Source organism: Hyla sarda, chromosome 2 (assembly GCF_029499605.1).
Source record: "Hyla sarda isolate aHylSar1 chromosome 2, aHylSar1.hap1, whole genome shotgun sequence".
Lineage (NCBI taxonomy): Eukaryota > Metazoa > Chordata > Amphibia > Anura > Hylidae > Hyla > Hyla sarda.
In genome coordinates this window covers 429,690,585-429,714,369 of record NC_079190.1, presented here as the reverse complement: position 1 = coordinate 429,714,369, position 23,785 = coordinate 429,690,585, and the positions used below count along the sequence as shown (strand labels likewise).

General features: G+C 40.5%; 1 protein-coding gene across 2 annotated transcripts in view; it reads right to left on the bottom strand.

The window, feature by feature from the left end:
• The window catches only part of SEZ6 (seizure related 6 homolog), a 707,842-nt gene that overhangs the window by 339,683 nt on the left and 344,374 nt on the right, over window positions 1-23,785 (bottom strand). Inside the window, exons 1-3 of one of the 2 annotated variants that reach the window (XM_056559053.1) lie at window positions 22,197-22,304; window positions 18,749-19,483; window positions 16,511-16,641 (exon numbers count right to left, since the gene is read on the bottom strand). In XM_056559053.1, coding sequence (XP_056415028.1) covers window positions 16,511-16,641; window positions 18,749-19,483; window positions 22,197-22,209 — 879 coding nt within the window. In that variant the 5' untranslated portion in view covers window positions 22,210-22,304. Of the gene's footprint in view, window positions 1-16,510; window positions 16,642-18,748; window positions 19,484-22,196; window positions 22,305-23,785 lie in introns of those variants that run through there. The other variant, XM_056559052.1, reaches the window with a different exon arrangement.

Genomic DNA, 23,785 nt, shown 5'->3' with positions numbered 1-23,785 from the left:
TGATCACCTGTACAATGGAGGATATAGGAGGCTGTCGCCACCTAGATGCCACAGTTGTTGCTGACCATGGATAAATGCCCAGGCCCCTGTATCGTGAGCCATCAGACACAGAGTGATCTTCGCTCTGTGAGGCTTATGACCAGTGGGTGCTGCAGGAGAGATTGCGGGGGTCCCCAGCGGTGGGACCCCCACAATCAGACATCTCCTTTGGATAGGGGATGAGATGTCTAGGGCTGGAGTAACCCTTTAACTTCCTATCACCAGTTACATTCAAAACATTTGTTTTCCACCAGAGTACCCCTTTAAATAAGCATTGTTAATCCCAGAAAATACTACATAAGTATCAATAAATGATCAAACATTTACTTCTCTGCTTGGATTTTACAGTGTTTTATAAATAGTTTCTCGTGTAATTTTAAGAAGCACATATTTATTGTACATGTCTTCCACCCTGGAGAATTGCAATACAGACAGTACCCAGCCACGGGGCTACTCTCTTGAGCCTGTATTTCTTATTCCATTACTTCAATCTTCCGTATCTAACAGCTATCTAGAATATTACTGCTCTTGTTTTTAATATAAGCACTTAAGTGCAATGGGAATACTCTGTGTAAAATTGACACTGAGTGAAACCACTCCAAACAAACAATTTCAGTTTTGCATTGTGTAATTTTTAAAGTCAATGATCTGCTATGTAAATCTAGACATCGGAAGAAGAGACACAATTTAATTGGGGCATTGCTGCATTCCCCAATGTGTATGGCTGATGTACAATCAATAATGATGAAGTATAATAATGTAGGAGACCACAGCTATACAAGGTATAGAAAAACAAATTGTTTCCATGATGTAACGCTCAACTTTTACAGAAAGTCCTTAAAGGGGTACTCCGCCCCTAGACATCTTATCCCCTATCCAATGGATAGGGGATAAGATAAGATGTCTGATCGTGGGGGCAACACCGTTGGGGACCCCCACGATCCCCCTGCAGCAGCCCGGCACCTCTGCAGCCCGGAGCTAAGTTTTCTCTGAGGCTGATGACAGGCGGTGCAGGGGATGGGGCACCGTGACATCGCGGCCCCGCCCCATTGTGACATCACATCCGCCCCCTCAATGCAAGTCTATGTAAGGGGCGTCACGCCCCCTCCCATAGACTTGTATTGAGGGGAGGGGCATGACATCAAGAGGGGGTGGGGCCATGACATCACGATGCCCCGTCCTCTGCATGGCACATCATCAGCCTCAGAGAAAACTTAGCTCCGGGCTGCTGAGGTGCCGGGCTGCTGCAGGGGGGATAGCGGGGGTCCCCAGTGGCAGGCCCCCCTGCGATCAGACATCTTATCCCCTATTCTTTGGATAGAGGATAAGATGTCTAGGGGTGAAATAGCCCTTTAAGTACAGATGTACAATACAGCTTATACAATGTAGTAGGCTATTTACAGTTAACCCATATAGTAAAACACTTATTCATAGAGATCATAGGATTTATTTTAGAATGTTAGTTTTTTTTATTAACCAATTCTTGATCTTATGATATAAACAGTGTGCTAAGTAAAAAAAAAAAATTGAGAAAGACTAGGTTAAAGCATTAAATGCATATTTTAACATAGCATAGCTGCCTAAGTAATCTAAACCTGTACCTTATACCGTATGCTTGCAATAGGTCACACAAGGCACATAGATGCAAAAAACTTCTTTCTCTGCATTTTGACTAGCAGATATCCTATAATAGAGCCTTCTTACCCTCATATAACACAATGCAGTGCTAAAATGTGGCTTGGGAGTTTAAATATGGCTCTGTAATTGGAAATTTGACAGCTGGTGAAAGTTAACTGCGACCCATGAATGACACAATGTTGCCTAGCCCCATTTAAGTAAAAAGCAATATAAACCCTGCAGTCGTGTACTGTTCCTAAATCATAGACTTAGGACAATCATAGAATGAGAATTAGACTTATGCAATCCTTATGTCCTGGGCATTTTAACACAGGAAATGTTATCCAAACTGGACTTAAAAATTATAAATTCACATGATATCCTAGACAAGCCCTCCCTTTTAGGACATATGGATGTAATAGAATCCACTCATACGAAGAAAAGAACAAGTGCACTCACCGCAAAATTCTGCTTCATCTGGGTACTTTAATGAAAGTCCATAAGATTGAACAGTGCAGGGAGGCAATGAAGAAGGGGGGGGGGGAGCTGAGGCTACAGACCCGTCTTGTGCTACAAGCGCTTCATAAGGCACTTGTAGCATGAGGGGGTCCGTAGCCTCAGCTCACCTCCCCTCCTTCGTTGCCTCCCTGCACTGTTCGGTCTTATGGACTTTCAATAAAGTAACCACAATGAAGCAGCATTTTGCAGTGAGTGCACTTGTTCTTTCCTTCGTTTGATTGGATATTATGAACTGTGTCTTCAACCCATAATAAGTTTGCACCACCAACAGCTGCCCCTGTGGTTCCACTGCAGCGGCGTGTCTATCAGCTAGACATCCAACTGGTGTATGTATCGGCAGTGCCAGGCTGTCTTTCTCTTCTATGATACTGGATGTAATAGAAGGTGTTCTCCTGCTTTGTCAGACTATCTACTAGTCAGAATGAGAGCTGCGTGAACCTGGCTGAAAGACTAGCATGTTACAATATATATGTCCTATAGTGGCCATGTAACATGTAAAAACAATTTCAGATGTCACTAAGACACAACAAAAGTTTTGATCAGTCTGAGTTTTGGTGTTAAGATCTGTATTGATCATAAGAATGAGCCAGGAGAAGATCGCTGCTGAGGGCTTCCCTCCCTGCTTGCTCCTCCCTTAACTCACTGCAGTAGATGGGTTCTATAACAAGTCTATGGAACCTGTTTTCTGTGGTGAGCCAGAGTGAATAGCGGGCCAGGGAAAGAAGTGCAGAGCCACATGCTTCTCCTGACTAGTTCTAATGATCAATGCAGAACCCAAAACCCAGACCCCATGTCAATATATATATATATATATATATATATATATATATATATATATATCATTATTATTATTATTTTTTATTAAGTTATGAAGGGGTTGTCTGGTTTTGAAAAAAAAAAAAAAAAGAATATTTTCATAAATACTTTTAGGGAATTATGAGTTAATACAGGGAGGTCCTCTGTTCAGGATCCTCATTTCTTAGAAAATAATGGAGATCAGTTATAAAAGAATGCATTGATTTAAACAGGCATGGTGCAATGCTCAATGTCTAACAATCAGGGATTGTCCAACGTGAAGCAGCCCTTTAATAAATACTCTAGTCAATGGCAAACAATACATTCTCTTTTTAAAATCCTTTAAAATTTAAAAATAAATAAAATTATTGAAAAAAAAAATCCAAATTTTAATTGACGAGACACTAGAAACTTGGTTCTAGTTCTGCTTTTGCTAGTTTTAGACTTTTTAGAAAACTTGGCACCAATAGGACATTATTCAGAATTATTCTACCAAATCAGCAAATGCTAAAGTAAAATCTGTTGCTAAAGCTGACCAAGCATTTGCCTGGAGAGTTTTTAAGGATTGCAAGGCCAGAGGTACAACTCTGACTGCCATCCCTTCTGCGCACATTATAGGAGGTTTTATTTTTACTTAAGTATTGCTAAAGAACCAGCCTTATGTTTCAATGTTTTACACTCACCCCATGGACAAGAAAGAGGCCCAGTGAAAGTTTGATATCAAGTAATTTTCTCTAAACAACAACAGATTTAGTTGTTTTTGAGAATTGTCTGTTAAGAAGTGACTTTTTTCCTATATAATGCAGTTTCCTAGTTTTCAAGTTACTAGTAGGCATGTTTCCTAGAAAGCACTGGAAAAAGAATTAAAGAGGTATTCCAGGCCAAAACTTTTTTTTTATATATCAACTGGCTCCGGAAAGTTAAACAGATTTGTAAATTACTTCTATTAAAACATCTTAATCCTTCCAATAGTTATTAGCTTCTGAAGTTGAGTTGCTGTTTTCTGTCTAACTGCTCTCTGATGACTCACGTCCCAGGAGCTGTGCAGCTCCTATGGGGATATTCTCCCATCATGCACAGCTCCCGGGACGTGACATCCTCATTGAGCAGTTAGACAGAAAACTTCAGAAGCTAATAACTATTGGAAGGATTAAGAATTTTTAACAGAAGTAATTTACAAATCTGTTTAACTTTCCGGAGCCAGTTGATATATAAAAAAAAAGTTTTTACCTTGAATACCCCTTTAAAACAATCTAGAAATTAATTGTACACTGCTCAAAAAAATAAAGGGAACACTAAATAACACAATGTAACTCCAAGTCAATCACACTTCTGTGAAATCACACTGTCCACTCAGGAAGCAACACTGATTGACAATCAATTTCACATGCTGTTGTGCAAATGGAACAGACAATAGGTCGACATGATGGGCAATCAGCAAGACACCCCCAATAAATGAGTGGTTCTGCAGGTGGTGACCACTGACCACTTTTGAGTTCCTATGCTTTCTGACTGATGTTTTGGTCACTTTTGAATACTGGCGGTGCTTTCACTCTAGTGGTTGCATGAGACAGAGTCTACAACCCACACAAGTGGCTCAGGTAGTGCAGCTTATCTAGGATGGCACATCAATGCGAGCTGTGGCAAAAAGGTTTGCTGTGTCTGTCAGCGTAGTGTCCAGAGCATGGAGACACTACCAGGATACAGGCCAGTACATCAGGAGATATAGAGGAGGTTATACGAGGGCAACAACCCAGCAGCAGGACCGCTACTTCCACCTTTGTGCAAGGAGGAGCAGGAGTAGCTCTGTCAGAGCACTGGAAAATGAACTCCAGCAGGCCACAAATGTGCATGTGTCAACTGAAACGTTCAGAAACAGCCTCCATGAAGGTGGTAAGAGGGCCCGATGTCCACAGGTGGGGGTTGTGCTTACAGCCCAACACCGTGCAGGATGTTTGGCATTTGCCAGAGAACAATAAGATTGGCAAATTCACCACTGGCACCCTGTGCTCTTCACAGATGAAAGCAGGTTAACACTGAGCACATGTGACTGACATGACAGAGTCTGGAGACGCCGTGGAGAACATTCTGATGCCTGCAACATCCTCCAGCATGACTGGTTTGGCGGCGAGTCAGTAATGGTGTGGGGTGGCATTTCTTTGGGGGGGCCGCACAGCCCTCCATGTGCTTGCCAAAGGTAGCCAGACTGCCATTAGGTACCAAGATGAGATCCTCAGACCCCTTGTGAGACTATAAGCTAGACCTCATGTGGCTGGAGTGTATCAGCAGTTCCAGCAAGAGGAAGGCATTGATGCTAAGGACTGGCCCACCCATTTCCCAGACCTGAATCCGATTCAGCACATCTGGGACATCATGTCTCACTCCATCCACCAACGCCACATTGCACTACAGACTGTTCAGGAAATGGACACTTTAGTCCAGGTCTGGGAGAACATTCCTCAGGAGACCATCCGCCACCTCATCAGGAGCATGCCCAGACATTGTACGGAGGTCATACGGGCACGTGGAGGCCACACACACACTACTGAGCCTCATTTTGACTTGTTTTAAGGACATTACATCAAAGTTGGATAAGCCTGTAGTGTGGTTTTCCACTTTGATTTTGAGTGTAACTCCATATCCAGACCTCCATTTGTTGATAAATTTGATTTCCATTGATAATTTTTGTGCGATTTTGTTGTCAGCACATACAACTATGTACAGACGAAAGTATTTGATACAATTAGTTCATTCATTCAGATCTAGGATGTGTTATCTTAGTGTTCCCTTTATTTTTTTGAGCAGTGTAGTTATTTGGTACTCTGCTCTATGTGACCTTAAAGGAGTATTCCAGCCAAATATATCTTACCCCCTATCCAAAGGATAGGGGATAAGATGTCTGATTGCTGGGGGCCCGCCACCTTGGACCCCCCTGCGATCTCCGTGCAGCACCCGCATTCTATGTAGGGCTGCGTCTCCAGTCTCAGAAATCTCTTTGGTTTCTGAGACTGAAGACGCAGCCCCGCATAGAATGTGGGTTCTGCATGGAGATTGCGGAGGGTCCCAGCGGTGGGCCCCAGCAATCAGACATCTGATCCCCTATCCCTTGGATAATCCTTATTGGTACCCATGTTTGAGTTTGGCTGTCCACCTTCTACTCCTCTATCTTTATTGATCAGACAACTTGGATTTTCTCATTAGCAATGTTGTTCTTCATGATATTATTGGCCAGCTGCTACTTAAAATTCCCAATAAAATGTACTGAATCTGTCTTCTTCCACCTATTGACTATTACTGTATATAAATAGTGACACATGTAACATCTGCTGCAAATAAATAAGAAGTAAACTTTTTCTAAAGTATTTTACACTAATTAATTTCTCCTTTTTTGTCACATCCAATGCACAAGAAGAGAGTGACAATTACTCAGAAGGTACCTAGATGGTTAGACAAAGAGGAGGGGGCAGTAATTGGTTTTCCATCTGAACAGGGAAATTGAGACTGAACAACTTAATAAAAGTTAATGTGCTGTGTTACTAACCTGAAAACAATATAAATGAGTTAAAGTGTAACTCCAATTATAAGCTACATTCCATTAATCATTAGTACATTAATCATTAGTACGAGTGAAAAGAAGAAACTTTGCAATATTGTTTCCACAAAGTTTTTTCTTTGCCTCAAATCAAAAGCCAATTGGTATTTTTTTTTTTTTTGCTGTTAGTTCTTTTTTTTTTTTTTTTTTTGCTGCTAGGTGATTTCCTGCCAAGGTCTCTTTTTGCACGGAGCGACAAGGCTTGTGCTTGGGACACATGGGACGCCGCTTGTCCCATAAGTGTAAACGTTATATGTGTAGAAACAGTGTAAACGTTATATGTGTAGAAACAGCATTTTTGTACACTTAATTTAAAATTCCCATATATAAAACTGCCATGCTGCTTGCCCATCTTCCACCTTATAGACATATTAGTAAAGCATCCCATTTAACCATGGTTTATGTACCTTGCTTTGTCCCTTTGCGATGATATATACCTTGCAATAGGTTTCTTCTCAATGAAAGTTCTTCTAGAACTTGCAAGTGTTTTAAAATTACATTGGTCAAACAGCTTTGGTATTAATCGGGTACTCCGCCCCTAGATATCTTGTCCCCTACCCAAAGGATAGGGGATAAAATGTCTGATCGTGGGGGTCCTGCCGCTGGGAACACCCACGATCTCTCCTGCAGCACCCTGTTTCATCTGCTGCACGGAGTGAACTTCGCTCCGTACAAGATGACGGCGATACAGGGGCTGGGGTATCGTGACATCATGGACCCGCCCCTTCTGATGTCACGGCCCGCCCCCTCAATGCAAGTCTATGGGGGGTGACCGTCATGCCAACTCCCATAGACTTGTATTGAGGGGGCAGGACGTGACGGCATGAGGGGGCAGGGCCATGATGTCAGGATTCTCCAGCCCCTGCATTGCCAGTCATCAGGCACAGAGCGAAGCTCACGCCCTGCACCAGGTGACAGTAGTAAAATGAGTAAATGTTACATTTAGTTAAAAGTGAAAATTAGTAAAATTGTGTAAAAATCTTGTATGATGAAGTTTAAAAAAACAAGCAAACAAAAAAACCAATAAACATTAAACAAATATTCTAGTAAATGGTCTACTAAGAGATGATAAGTTTTACTAATGGATAATTTGGTTGAAATTTGTTCCATGTATGGCATGCCTTAAATGTCTGAAAATAGATAAAAATTAGGACTTGGACCACATCCTAGAACTCACTGGCCCACGGGAAACTGTTCTTTATATAGGTTTGACATTTATTTAAATGTCTTGAATTTTACATCACATCCTACTTCGGAATTCTTGAAATGTGTTGAAGACCTTGTAACTGTAAACTGAAGGCAGCAGCGAACGTGATTAGTCAGGAGTGATGTTGGGTCAACCAAGGTAATGTATTCCCTGACCATCCCATGAATAACATGAACATCTACCAATATAATAAACAGTCAGTAGATCTAAATTCTCCTAGCTCAAGGTTCACAGTAACAGCAAAAATAGTGCAACCTATTATGGAAATGTATGTTTATCTTTGCAAATCATTGGTATAATTTAAGTTTTTTTTTCTATGGAGAAAGATGCAGAATTTTACAATTGATTTATTTTTCTATTGTGCGGAAAAGTTCAGTGTGATAAAATAACATTTACTCAGAAAGTACATTTTGCTCTCGCCATAGTCTGTAATAGGACAATGCAAAAGAACACTGCATACTTCTCAGAAACCTTCTCACGTCTCTACCAATTTTTATCCTTTCTGCTAAGAAGGATGAGTGGTCTCCATAGCAGCATTTTAACTACAGCGATATGCAGAAAGAGCAGCGAAGGTGTTCTCTTAAATATCATCATTTCTCCTACCTACGAACTAGGCAGAGAACAGAGGGGTAGTCTACAATATACCAGACAATCCTTTACAGAAACAAAGCAAAAATAATAACATCTGCTATAGTTAATAGAGATGAGCAAATTTTCCCCAAAAAATTGGTTTGCTCTGAATTTATATACGGTGAATCGCTATTAAAAACGGCTATTTCTGGCTTACAGAGAGCCTCAATAGGGGTGTAGAACACTTTGCCTTGCTGTAAAACGCAGAGGGTGTGTGCTGAGTAAGTGAAATAATACCGTTATTTAGTATGATATGCAGATCAGAGGCGTCACTATTAGAATCACTGTCACAATTACAGAGCCTGGAGGTGACACCAGTATGAGGAGACCAGATAGTGGCTGAATGACACAGCAGGGAGGTGGCGGCAGCATGAGGAGAACATATAGTGGATGAATGACACAGCATGGAGTTGGCGGAAGCATGAGGAGACCATATAGCCTCAATAGGGGTGTAGAACACTTTGCCTTGTCCTAACACGGTTAGGGAGTGTGCTGTGTTAGTGAAATAATACTGTTATTCAGTATGACATGCAGATTACAGACATTACTATTAGAATCACTGCCGCAGAGTATCTGGATGTGGCAGCAGGGAGACCATATGGTGTCAAAATTGAAGAGAATAAAGAGATTTTTTATGTAATTTTTATTTAATTTGAATTTATTAAACATTTTTGAGTACCCATTCTGGCGAGCATCAAGCTGGTGGTCCTCCCTGCCAGGCGAGATAGTACCTTTTTAAGCCCCTGCCTCTCAGTGCCCCCCTGACTATGAAAGTGCGATTGTTTCATTTAATCAATTATGGTTCATTGTTATCACTCCAACCTGTTTCATTGGATTCTCGTGGTAATTCCACAGGTAATATATAATGTGGACGACCATAGGGTCTCAGTCTTGAAAAGATTACATCGATTTTTTCAAATTTAAGATTTATATTAGATTCCCAAGTTTATTGTCCCGGCGTTTACTTTGAACTAATACTGTATGACCACAAAACCCAATCTAACAAGGAGTCACATGGTGGCACAATGACAGAGCCTAGAGGTGGCAGCAGCCCGACGAGACCATAGGGCATCACAATAGAAAAGATTAAAGATATTTAGTAAAATTTTAATTTAAAATTTTCATGTATCTAAAAATCTTCAAAGTTTATTCTAAGGTGCCAACGGCATAAGGAGACCACATGGTGGCACAATGACACAGCCTGGAGGTGACAACAGCATGAGGAGACTATAGGGCCTCATAATTCTAAAGATTAAAAGATACATTTTCAAATTTTAATTGAAGATTTATGATAGCTAGTGATACCATAAAATTTTTTAGGTAATGTCCCAGCAGCATGAGGAGACCACATGGCGGCAAAATGACACAGCCTGGATGGTGGCACCAGCATGAGGAGACCAAAATGTGGCAGAATGACCAAGCCTGGAGGTGGCAGCAGCAAGAGTAGACCATATGGTGACAGAATGACCAAGCCTGGAGGTGGCGGTAGCCTGACCCGACCAAAGGGCCTCACAATTTAAAAGATTAAATATATTTTTTAGAATTGCATGTGGCCATGTTAACCTCGCACGTCACTGATGTCCTCTTCAGGTTCATAAACAGTGTGTGCTTCAGGAGCCGGAACGCTCCCAACACCCCTAACCACGCCACTCTCTTCATCACTACTTGCCCGCCTAGTGAAGGAAGCAGGGGATGTCTCCTCCACATCTTGGCTGGGCTGCTGACTGTCCTCTAGTAGATTGTCCTGACTAAAAAGTGGAGCTGAACCCATAGCATACGTACGTGGTATGCACTTATGAGGGGAGTTCAATGCACTACAGTAAGCTTTAAACAGTATTTGTCTACAACACCAGCAGGTGTGTACTTTTGGCTGGCCTTTTACAGTAACTAGGCCCTTAAGACTTTAAAAGTGACAAAATGGTACAACACTTAGTTGTACATATGCGGTATGCACTATATGCTTAAAAAAGTATTTGTGTACAACACTAGCTGGTGACAACTTTTGCCTGGCCTTTCATAGTATCTAGGCCCTTGAGACTTTAACAGGAACAAAATAGTATACCACTTAGATGTACGTATGTGGTATGCACTTATAAGGGGAGGACAATGCACTGCAGTATGCTTAAAAAAGTATTTGTGTACAACACCGACCATTGTGTACTTTTGCCTGGCCTTTCACAGTATCTAGGCCCTTGAGACTTTAACAGGGACAAAATAGTACACCACTTAGATGTACGTATGTGGTATGCACTTATGAGGGTAGGACAATGCGCTACAGTACGCTTAAAAATGTATTTGAGTACAACACCAGCCGGTGTGTACTTTTGCCTGGCCTTTCACAGTTTCTAGGCCCTTGAGACTTTAACAGAAACAAAATAGTACACCACTTAGATGTACGTATGTGATATGTACTTATGAGGGGAGGACAATGCGCTCCAGTACACTTAAAAAAGTATTTGTGTACAACAACAGCAGTACACACAAGTGTTGCAGCACACAGTTGCTGTGTACTACACCCAAAATTGCACTCTCTCTCTCAATCTCACTCCCTTCCCTATCAGTGCTTCTAGGCAGGATTTGTGCTTGAGGTAAATCGCTGCTGTTCTGTGCAACACACTGTGCAAAAGATTGCTCTCTGTCTCTCTCTGTAATAGAGCGCTGTAGTTACTGGGAGGTGAATCGCTGCAGTAAGAATGCTTTTCTGTGCAACACACACTGCTCTCTGTCCCTCTCTGCAACAGAACGCTGATGTGACTAGGAGGTGAATTGTTGCTGGAAAAATGATTTCTGGCCAACACACAGCACTGCTGTCCATATCTATCTCTCTGCAATGAAAGGCTAAAGTGACTGGCCGAAATATGGTTGCTTATTATATAGGGCTGTGACATCACAGGGGTGACTGGCTGCTGATGTCATGTGATTCCAGGTCATCCCACCTACCCTTGTTCCCACCTTTCCAGGACTCCTTGCCCTATGTCCTCACATGTGGATCTGCCATTTTAGATGCCCTGGAGCCTGGACCGCAGTAAATGGAGTTTAATGAAGTGATTTGTGAATCGCGCAGATATTTGCATTCGCTGCAAATCAAATTTTTCCTGAAATTCGTAATGAATTTGGATTTGTCTGATTCGATTCGCTCATCCCTAGTTGTTAACTACAATCTCAGGGAGGCACAGAAGAAGAAATAATGGAAATGAATGAATGTAAATGATTAGTTTAAGAGAATATTCACACGATATACAATACATACATGGGTTTTTATAGCAGATATGTCTATGTGACACTATTAGTGTGTACCTCAAGCCTAGGGGGGGGGTTACTATTTTAGCTTATTGCCTTATTATTAATAATTAGTGTTGGGCGTGAATATTTGTATTTAAAATTTTTATCGCAAATTTGCAAATATATTCGCTATATATTCGAAATTTCGAATATTCGCTTTTTTCTGCATATGCGCTTATATTTGTTTATGTGAATATTCGAATATGCGCATATTCGCATGTGAGCATATTCGCATGTGCGAATATTCGCATATGTGAATATTCGCACATTCCTTCTTTTCACTTGTGGGCCAATTAGAATGATGCAAATACACTTGTCAGAGGTTATCAACAACATCCCAAGTAACCAATAGTAAAGTTGCCCACCCCCTCACTGTTTTATTCCTCCAATACACGAATATGTGAATATTCCCATATTCGCCTATATATTGGCGAAATATCGCAAATTCAAAGATGGGCAATGCCACTCATCACTATTAATAATGTGAAGCATAATTATTAGCATATTATTATTAATAATATGAAAGGGTTAAGTGAAGCTTTACTACTGAGGATAGGCCATCAATATCAGATCAGTAGGGGATTAATTTGTACCCCCCATAAGTCTGATATTTTTTTATCTATCCTAAGAAACACGAAATCCCATTAAAATTAGGAAGTTATTGTCTAAGCATTTTCTAATAGATATATAGTTGAAGGGAGCATTTCAAAACTTCTGAACTACCTCCAATTTTCTTCAATAAGAGCTGAGCTGCAGTAATCTAGCATGGCCACCACACAATGTGTGGCACTGTCCGCTTCTGACTCTGTTCTCTGTATATAAAGGCACCATGGCTCGGTCAAGCAGATGATCTGTGGGGTGCCAGGTGTTGACCCCACCAATCTGCTATTGATGACCTATTCTGAGAATATTTTATCAATAATATTAGGCTCAGAAAACTGAATTCTTATACAGAGGCTGACCACCTAATCTATATGGGGATCTTCTGTCTCCTTCCAGACAGATATTATAGGTTGGAAAGGATTAGGCAGTTGGAGTTCAAAATGCCTGATCCTTTTGTTTTTAGGAAATATGAGCTGCCATCAGAGGTGTCTGACAGTGGCTTACCCAATAAAAACACATATATGCTTGACTGTGTGTATGGGGAAAGGTGGGCGGGGAAGGTAACTGTTGGGTGAACAAGCTTTCAGCCAATAAGGTGTCCAGATTAAGCTTAGAATAAGCAGGGAATTAAATAAATAATATACATGACAGTAATTCCTTTTCCACAAAACTATATAGTAGGCTTGCCCTGCTCTAACCCTTACTCCTAGTATATTGGATATTATTTTCTAGATGACTGGTTACCTTAAATCTTTTCTATAACCCAAATCCCATTTGCTCTGCAGGTTTCCACAGAACCATTTTTAGTGCATAACCAACTCATTTCAACGTATATCTTGGTTATACAGATCAGTGCATTTACCAATCAGGGATCACGGAGGTAAACTATGTTGCTGAAGTTCCAGTAAATGATTTGTACAGTCATCTGACAATCTCACTTTTGCATTTTACATACAAGCATTGAAGTAATGTTAGTTGCTGTTAGTACCTTATGGATATTGAGAACCTACAATACTGTATGTAAGGTTGATGTTTCTGTCAAACCCTTGCATTCCTTTTATAATAAAAATGTTCTTGCACTGTAAATACAGGCCTAACTTTCCATATGTTATGGAAAGAGATTTAAATGATGGTAATGGCATGTAGGGTAATTTCGACCTTGAGGTAAGCGACCTCTAATTGCTATAATACAATATGTGCAAATCCGCACACACGCTGCCTGGCTGTCTGTTTTGCGATTGCCAAGCTCTAATTAATCTGCAGGCTATGAACACCAGTTGTGTGGAGGTGGGATGGTGCGTGAATGACTACCAAATTCCTTCACGTGGTGATCCAGCATGCTTTGTATTATTGAACTGACAGAATGTTGACATGCGAACTTAAGCCCTTAATTATATACTTCCTATTGAAAACAGACTTTGACAACTTTAAAGAACCATTCCCTGGGAATCACAGACTCTTTGCACTGGAAATGATATAGATTAAGAAAATATATTTATATTCATTATACAATGTCCTTAAAAGGGAAACTGTCAACAGTTTTAAGCCATCAAAATAGCTGAGACCCCTATAGAGAGGTCAGAGAATATTCAGTCATGCTTATTGATGTGCCTAGATGGTTGGATTGTCTGGTTAGGTGCCAAGAGCTCTTTTCCCTTGTCTCCTGAAAGGAGTTGGGAAAACTCTCAAAATGGAGAGTGATGGGCACCTAAGGGTGCATGCACACCATGTTTTCACTCTACGGGTGCCGGATCTGGCGGGGGGAGGGGAAAACCGTGCACTCCAGTACCCCAGCTGGACCGATGTCCTTATCCATTGACTTTAACCCCTTAACGACCAAGGACAAAAATTTACGTCCTTGGCCGGCACGCGGTGACCCCGCGTCATATCGGGTCGGTCTGCCCGGCTGCTCAGTGGGGCTGATCGGGACCACCGCAGTGAAAATGCGGCGTCCCGATCAGCTGGGACACGAGCGGAGGTCCTCTTACCTGCCCCTGGCGTGTCCCTTCAGATGCAGGCTTGAGCAATCGACCGACGATAACGCTGATCACTGCAAAGCTATGGCTTTGCAGTGAACAGTGCTGGCAATCAGTGTGTGCAGCGTTATAGGTCCCTATTTTTTTCAATTTTGTCGCACAATGATTTTTTTTTTTCATTTCGCTGTAGATTTTTGGGTAAAATGACTGATGTCACTGCAACGTAGAATTGGTGGCACAAAAAATAAGCCATCATATGGATTTTTAGGTGCAAAATTGAAAGGGTTATGATTTTTAAAAGGTGAGGAGGAAAAAACGAAAGTGCAAAAACCGAAAAACTCTCAGTCCTTAAGGGGTTAATGAGCTGACCGGAGTTACCGTTTCACTCCGGTCGGCTCATTTTTTACCCTTATCCGGTTTTCTGAACGGACCTCAAAACGTAGTATACTACGTCAGAAAACCGGATACGGGTCAAAAATTTGTGACTCCGGTTGGCTCATTAAAGTCAATGGATTAGGGCGTCGGTCCAGCTGGAGCACACGGTTTTCCGTACGCGTAGAGTGAAAACGTGTTGTGCATGTACCCTAACACAGTAAACCTGGCCACCTGCACACTTACTGCATTGGTGATTGGGAGAGCAAACAATTTTCTCAGTCATGCAAGCTGCAAGACCAATTCCTTTCCATTCTTTATACACATACTCTACTTCTGCATTCCATCAGTTTTATATAAATGTTTGTGGAGTTTTTGTTTGGCGATGTCAGCCCCTAGAATAACACCATAATATATTGCTGTACAGAGACATCATATCACTCACGTGGTTTTCACATAGTTTTTTTCAGCCGTCTTTTTCCATTTATTGAGTTCAATTGAACAAAAAATGCTAAAAATGCACATTGTATTATTTCCTAGTAGTTTTTTAAACAAAGGACAGCTGTAAAAACACAGCTCTCTTTTTTGGTCGAAAAACTTGTGAAAATATGGCCTGTGGCTGCATTTGGAGTACCATCCCTTGTGCAGTGATCAGAAGTGACAACTTATTCAAGAGTAACAAGGGGCAAGTAGCAACTCAAAAGTTACAAAACTGTGTGCTGAGTGGTTAACGTATGATAAAAGTTGACCACCTTACCATTAATTTTTATATAACCCATATCATAATAAATAATAAAGCAAAAATAATATAATGAATTTATTAGTCTTCATTAAAAATATTCTACCTTTTTGTGTAACCAGCTCCTATGCTGGTATATGTGTCTCCATGGTTACAGACTACAAATCAACCTTATGTCTTAGTCTGATGCTGCAATAATGAATTACTCCTATCTGCCTCTTATAAACTACAGAATATATGTTGGCAAAAAAGTAAGAGACAGATGGAAGTAGGACTGCTGGATCAGACTTCATGTTGGTAGTCTGTGGAAGTAGACTTCTAGTTGGTAGTCTGTGGCAGTCAAGGCATATACACATGCATAGAAAGCCTAGACATAGAATGATTGGAACTTATTATTTAAGAAGATTTGCAAAAAAGTTGTTTTTTTCTTCTTCTTTTTTCCACTTAAAAATTAAAAAAAGGTGGACAAAGGAAGACTTTTTGGGTTGGTTGCTAAAAAAGAAATTTAAATTGCTACTAAACTTAGGCTATGTTCACACTATGCTTTTGTGGCCAAAAAAATGCAGTTTTCCCCAACTGACTTGTGTTAAATATAAAGGGAAAACCTCCATTAGTTTACACATAGTTTAAATATGTATCTATAGTTGTATCAAAGGTAAAATTAGGTCAACTTGCAAAGAGTTGTTTTTTGGGATGCAGTTTTTGCTTTAGAGCAAAAATAAGGCTAAAAAATTGCCCAAAGAATGTATTCAAATGTTTTTCAAAAACAGTCTAAATGCAAAACAAGTGCTGAAAAAGGCCTAAAATTTTTTGAGCGTGTGAACATAACCTTACAATGTACAGTCTTTACCAACTCACAACAAGCATTTCCAGTCTAAATGTACATACTAATTCAGCCTTCTCAAATCTGCACTTTAAAGGTCAGCTCAAAACATTTTATTCAAAGCCAAAATTACAGCTATTTGGCCACTTTCCCCTTTATAAATGTTATCCCTTTATCTGAAAGTTTAATTCACAGAAACATTTTATTACAATTCGGGTACTCTGGAGAAATTTTCTTATAATGTACTGCCGTTATATTGTCTCTTAATTTACTTCACAGTGTTTTCACTCCCTGTCATTATCTCCATAGTACTTACCTTAATTTCAACTCCATAGCCAGAATACACATAGACTGTATAACTGCAGTCAAGACCGGTGTTAAACTGGAGACTGGAGACTGGAGACAGGAGAATGCCCTCAGGACCAGTAACATTTTTACTGCAGGGTTCTGTAAGAAAAAAAAAAAGACAGTAGCATATAATCTTGTGTCCCCTCATTGGTATCTCTTTTTTCTTTTTTTCAATAGTAGATGACAAGACTTATCTGGTCCTATATCATATATCATAACATAGCATGGTTGAATTTTTCATTTGTCACAATTCCTTCATACAGTATGTCTACAGACAAACCTACAGAATGATCTTAAAGGCGTACTCCCCTGGAAAACTTTTTTAAATCAACTGGTGCCAGAAAGTTAAACAGATTTGTAAATTACTTCTATTTAAAAAATCTTAATCCTTCTAGTACTTATCAGCTTCTATTTGCTCCACAGGAAGTTATTTTCTTTTTGAATTTCCTTTTCAGTCTGACCACAGTGCTCTCTGCTGACACCTCTGACCATTTTAGGAACTGTCTGGAGCAGGATAGGTTTGCTATGGGGATTTGCTCCTACTCTGGGCAGTTTCTAAAATGAACAGAGATGTCAGCAGAGAGCACTGTGGTCAGACAGAAAGGAAATTCAAAAAGAAAATAACTTCCTGTGGAGCAAATAGAAGCTGATAAGTACTAGAAGGATTAAGATTTTTGAATAGAAGTAATTTACAAAACTGTTTAACTTTCTGGCACCAGTTGATTTAAAAAAAAATGTTTTCCAGGGGAGTACCCCTTAACAAATTCTATGGGACCGCCAAAGATAGCCAAACATCTTCAGCAGCCCTATAAACTTTAAATGGAGCTGCAGTGTATATACTCCACCACCTTCTTTTTAAACAAGGGCACATGAGACCACTGTTCTCATGATAAGTATGGGTCCCAATGACCATACCTCCATTGATCAAATATTTGGTACCTGTTTAGTGAAGGGTTCCTTCGGCCCACCAGAGGAGATGATCCTGAGAGCCCCTTCCATATATGTCATATACATCATGTTACGTCCACATGTAATTGCATGTTGTTATCATTTAGTTTATTAGGAATCATCCAATAAAAATAGACCCTAGCGTCAAGTGGTTGGCTCCAAAGTCAGTTCCAAACAGGATGACTTCTGCTTGATCACTGAGGCCCATACCCTCCTGTGAATATGCTTTAAAGGGAAATTCCGGTACTAAACTTCTTGTCCTCTATCCTCAGGATAGGGTATAAGTGTCTGATCGGGGGTGATCCGATTACTGGAACCCCCACGATCTCCTGCCTGGCACCCCAGCTCTCCTCATGCACAAAACAACCACCGATCCATGCGAGAAGCGGTATCACCCACTGCATGAAACAGTGGCCAACACGCCCCCTCCATGCATTTCTATGGTAGAGCAAGAGATACATGATCACTGTATTTTTGGACACTCCCATAGAGATGCATGGATGGGGTGTATCGAACACAGCTCTGTACACGGATTTGTGGTTGCTCTGTGCATGAGGAGCGCTGGAGCGCCAGGCAGGAGATCGTGGGGTGGGGGTGAGGAGGGACTGACCCCATTTACTTATCTGTTCTTAACAACAGGCAGTATGGAATGTGGAATTTCAAATGAAAAAAATTACAGTATTTTGGGCCACAATTTTTTCCTACCATAGATGCCACAGTTGTTTAGACCCTGTTGTGTGGTTTTAGGGTTGGTGAAAATCCCAACAACTGCAGCAACCAATGGAGAGGCAAGACAACCTGAAGGTTATATGGATCTTCCTCTTCTGCTCCCTGGTGCTTCCACCCTCAGCATGTCTCGGAAGTGTATCTTCTTAGATGAGAAGGGGCAAGTACCAAGTCACGATCATTGCATTTGGAAAAATACACTTGGATGTGATGTCCAATAGCTACACAAAGTTTCCGATGTTACAGTGTCATCATGCAGGGGCTGGACATCGCATGTGGTGTGCCAAGGGTGGAAGTGGAGCACTGGGAAGCAGAGGTAATACCCTTTCTGTTCTCCAAACAACTGTTTTAAAGGATGGGGCAGAGCAAAGAATGAAAGACCCCATCTTATTTGTTGTCATAAAAAAGTACCAGAAGATATTCCTATGTGTATACATTCTACATATCACTTTGTGATACAAACATTATATAATAAAGATATATTAAAGAATACATATTTGTGGTTGCACTGGATCAGTATTTTCATATTCACCTGGTACTGGCACGGTCATGGTCACAGTGGTGGTAATAATGGTGCTCGTGGTAGTTTCCTCTTCTTCTTCAGTTAATGTCACTGTAGATGCAGATATGTTGGGTATAGTCTTTTTTATATGCTTCCTCTCTGCTGTAAATCTGTTGGTACTTTCAGCCGCTTGTGTAGTAGCATATAATGGAGAATGAACATTCGATAAAGGTTTCACATGGCTTAAGCCTTGTTGAGATGTATAAACATTACCCTTCTCTGTTTGTAGTGCATCTTGAGAAACCAAAGTTGGCAGTGAATCCAGAAACGGGGCTGATGATATGGTTTCCTGTATTTCTTTTCCATTTTCAGTAACAACAGAAGTGGTGTCCATTATCATTGTAAACAGGTTAAGAGGAATTGTAGGTGTCAAAGAATCATCATGAGATGTCGATAAATGGTCTACATGTGCCAAATTAACCCTTGTTTTGAGCGCAGTCAATCTGTCCTTTAAATCACTGTCATCTTGCTTGGTTCTGGTAACGTAAGATGGTAGGTGCTGGAAGTCCTTTTTCATGATACTCTCATGAAGAATCCCCTCTAAAAGAGGGTGGTGGTTCAACAACGTCATAGTAGGTGCTGTTGTGATGAAAGGCACCTCTCCTTCCAGATCCTCTGTTAGCGTGGTGGATGTTGCATCTTGCTTTGGATCCCATCGTCCAGTTGGTTTATTGCTTATTCCATTTGTTACTGCAGAAATCAAACCTAAGTAAAAGAAGGGAAGTAGAGTTAATAATGAAAGTGGGTAAAAGAACTTCATAGTGAAATAAAAAAATAAAAATAATAATTTAGAGATTTGGTACGACCTCGTTTCATGTGAGCTAAACGTACATATACATTTATTTGCCTATATAACTTACTTGTTTAGGCAACAAAATACAATATCATAAGGCATTATAAAGAACATGAAGAAAGTTTACCGAAGCAACATTTCCCAGTTTAGACTAAAGCTATTGTACTTTCTTTCTTTGACCTAAAATAAGCCGTGGCAATCAGTGACCTTTGGCACATGATGGAATCCAACACTGAACTGCAAAACTCTTTTCAACTTGTTCCAGGGAAGATTTCTTAAAAATAAAATGAGTATTCTTTTACTTTCGCCTACTGCGCCTGAAGGATGAAAAGAAAGTTCATTTAGACTTGACCCCAATCAAGGCAAAAGAGAAAAATCTATTTCCAGTGGCTGAAACTTAGACAAAAACTGAAGGGATCAATGTGACTGATGGGGGAAAATGTCAGTAGAATATGGATCAGGCTTTTCTCATCTCTTAATCTATAGGTCTATATGAGACCTCTCACGTAATAACCATCTGACATTAGCCTATATATGAATGACTATATAGGCCTTGTAATAAATTCTAGTTAATTGTAACCTGCATGCTACACTTTTCAAGGAGATACGGGCAAAAAAACTAACAAAATTGGCAAGATTATTTGCACATTTAATGGAAAGGACCTATGGATGCTGGAGATAGTGTTAAAGCCTCATGTTTGGAAACCACTACAGCACCAATAGCTTCAACCAGTGAGAACATGTTACCAAACTCATAGAATTAATTACTGATGAATCCTCCTTTGAACCCCCTTTTAGGCTGTGTTCACAAAGGGTTAAATAAATGGTACTGGTATTAATTTCTCAGAAATTTTATCGCTATTTACCTAAATGTTCACATTTCAAGAAATAGTGGTAAAACTGTGGGGCAATTTAAACCTAGAGTCGCACACATGTGCAATATCAATGATAAATACAATTTATATGAAAGGTCACATATGCTCTTTGTTAGCAGTATTGAGTACTTAAAAGTAAACATTGAGCAGTTAGGTATGGTTACCAGGAGTAGCATGAGATTTGCGCAGTTTTGTTCGACTGTTTGAAAGACTCAGGTGATAAATCCAACGCCAAAAGTTTTGCCATGCAAATCCCTCCCATTATGCACAATAAACATGCCCTCTGGCATAGACAGCGAAAATAGCATGTGCATTGGCAGAAAGTGCATAATAAATGCGATGAATGCAGATTCTCAGTCTAAATTGGCCATAGGCAGACAAGCGTTAGTACATGTCCCCTTATATGCCTATACAGTAGCAAATGTTGGAGGTATACTTGAGGAGTATTTTCCGACATATACCTGTTATGTTCACTGTAGAGTGATCAGAGACGTAGACTACCATTATCTGCTCATAGATGGGAATGGTGCCAAGAAATCTCACCACTGCTGAACAGTTAATGTACAGTACAGAATAATGCACTACCAGTATCGCCTTAAGGGGATAAGATGCCTGATCACAGGGGGTCCTGCTGCTGGGGATCTCAGCTGCGGCACCCTAGACATCCGGTGCCGGATGACTGGCGATGCGGGGTGGAGGCTCGTGACGTCACTGTCACAACCCGCTCATGATGTCACAGCCATGCCCCCTCAATGCAAGTCTATGGGAGGAGGCTTCACGCCCCCTCCCATAGACTTGCATTGAGGGGGCGTGGCCATAACATCACGAGCGGGGCAGGGCCGCGATGTCACGAGCCTCCGGTGCTCCAGCGCTGCACCTGATACTCTAAACGAATGCCGGGTGCACCAGGGAGATCAGACATCCTTTGGATAGAGGATAAGATGTCTAGGGGCAGAGTACCCCTTTAATGAAGGATTCTCCTCTACAGATTCTGATGCCCATTCTGCTGTTGATCGCTCTTTCCCAGTCTTGTTCTCTGTACTAGCTTAGTAATTAATAAATGTATTCATCATCTATTCTGACCTTTCTTCCAGATCCACTGAATCTTCCCTAATCATTCTCACTTGTTTGCCAGTGTTTATCAACATTTCATCCTATTTCTCCCTTATTATTCCTTCTTCCCACGGACCTGCTCGTCTGTTTCATTACAAGGGAGTATCAGAACATGAGCGTGTTATTATTTTCTCTCATAATAAGTTCTTGCTAAATGAGCCGGAATGTTCAAGTGTTTCTAGCATTAGTTTGCACCAAAAGCCTTCAAGGTAAGAAAAGCCAACTTATGACTTTCTGCTATTGATGAACTACAACCATCCTCGAGCTCTCCATGGCAATGTAAAAAAAAAACTAGGTAGAAAAAAGGCTAGTTCGGCACTGCCGCGTATAAAGCCACAAGAGGTAGTGTGAACTGCATTATATTACCTGAGAACACAGTCAGGGCTTATTCACAGTGCTCAATCCTCCAGGAAAACAACAATGGATACTCTTGAGGAAGATGGATGAGGAGGCACTTGTGGTTCAGCCAATACTTAATTCCGGTATAGTCACAGATGACAACACAGGTCAACGGGCCGTTTCACGCTCACATGCGCTTAATCATGGCCTTGATAAGTGCCTCCTCATCCATCCTTCTCAAGAGTAAAAAAATATAGCAAAACTAAGATGAGTTAATAGTTATAACAGCCTCTATTACTTTTGTCAGTCATGTTTGATGAAAGCAGTAATTTTCTGACGATTCAGATGATACTGGGGGAGATTTATCAAAACCTGTGCAGAGGAAAACTTGCCCAGTTGCCCATAGCAACCAATCAGATTGCTTCTTTCATTTTTCACAGGCCTTCATAAAAATGAAAGCAGCAAGCTGATTGGTTGCTATGGGCAACTGGGCAAGTTTTCCTCTGCACAGGTTTTGATAAATCTCCCCCACTGTTTCCTTCTAGTGAAGTGAAATGAAGCATACAATATGTCCCAAAACAGGACCCCTGTTCAGGTAGACCATGTGGGTCCCCTGTTTATTTCCCACCACATGTGCTGAACCATCAGTAATTTTAAGACAAGGATGGGAATGAGCATCTCTTCTAACAGATAGTAAAGAGCATTCATTTTTTAAGGTAGCAATGGCAATGACTTTCCTCCAAGTCAAATATCTTTGGGACATCAGGAGATTTCAGGATGCCATTTATGGTTACAAATTCATATGAACAATTTAGTTGGGACTTTACTCAAGTCCCATCCCCCCTTTCCCCCCCTCCATAATGTGGAAAAGAAGCAAATATCCAAAACTGGCCAAAGACTTTGTACAAGGCTTTAACCATCTCATGTTTTCATTTTCTTTTTCTCTGGTTCGCCATCACCTGGATTCCAATAGGCCATTGTTTCTGAAAGTCAGTGCCTTTTTAATTCGTTTAAAAGTTAAGAAGAGAATAAATACCTTCCATAAAAGATTCTTGTAGACTCAAATTTTCCAAGAAATTCTCTCCTGCTGAGAAAATGTACTTGGTAATTGTAGGCAGTGCAACTTGCCTTGGAAAATTGGTGTCCCTCTTGTACTGGTGCTTTAATTTCGTTCTCACACATCATTTAGCAGAGAAGACTTGGAAAGCAGATATTCTTTCCAGGTCCTTAGATCTTTTGGATTTCTTTCCTGAGGACCCTGCATACATTGTCCTCTGATGTTCCTCCTAGAGGACATCCTTTGTGTCATCTGATCTCCTCTATTAACAAATAATTCCCTAATAGAGAAAATGAAAATTGCTTTTCTAAACCCTTCACATGACTTGGTACCTATTTGTATATAAAAGTATGAACCTGTGACTATGCAAATCTATTTGTTAAATCATTAAAATAATCATTTCAATAATGGTCAAGGCACTGGCATACCATGTGTATAAAGGGCAGTTGCACTTTAAACCCTTTACTAGTCATGTATTATTTAGTGTTTCTTCACCTCTGTATTTCATATTTCATTTTTCTTTCAAACTGCATGTTTTTCAAGAAAAAGAAATAAGGTAGAAAGCTTGGAAATCTTTCCTGCACTTATCATTTTTCAGCTCAGAACCATATCAATAATAGAGGTTCTCTCTGAAAATTCAACACTGTCAGTCTACACAATCACAGCACCCTGTTAAGGACTGTGAACATACAGTGGTTGCCTGTGTATTGTATTATTTGCCAAATGTGTGGATGCTTGTTTAAAAGCACTGTCATTACAGAAGAGATACGCTTGATGGGGAAAGTGAAGAAATACTACACAGCTTGGTATATTTTTAAAGGACTGTGATG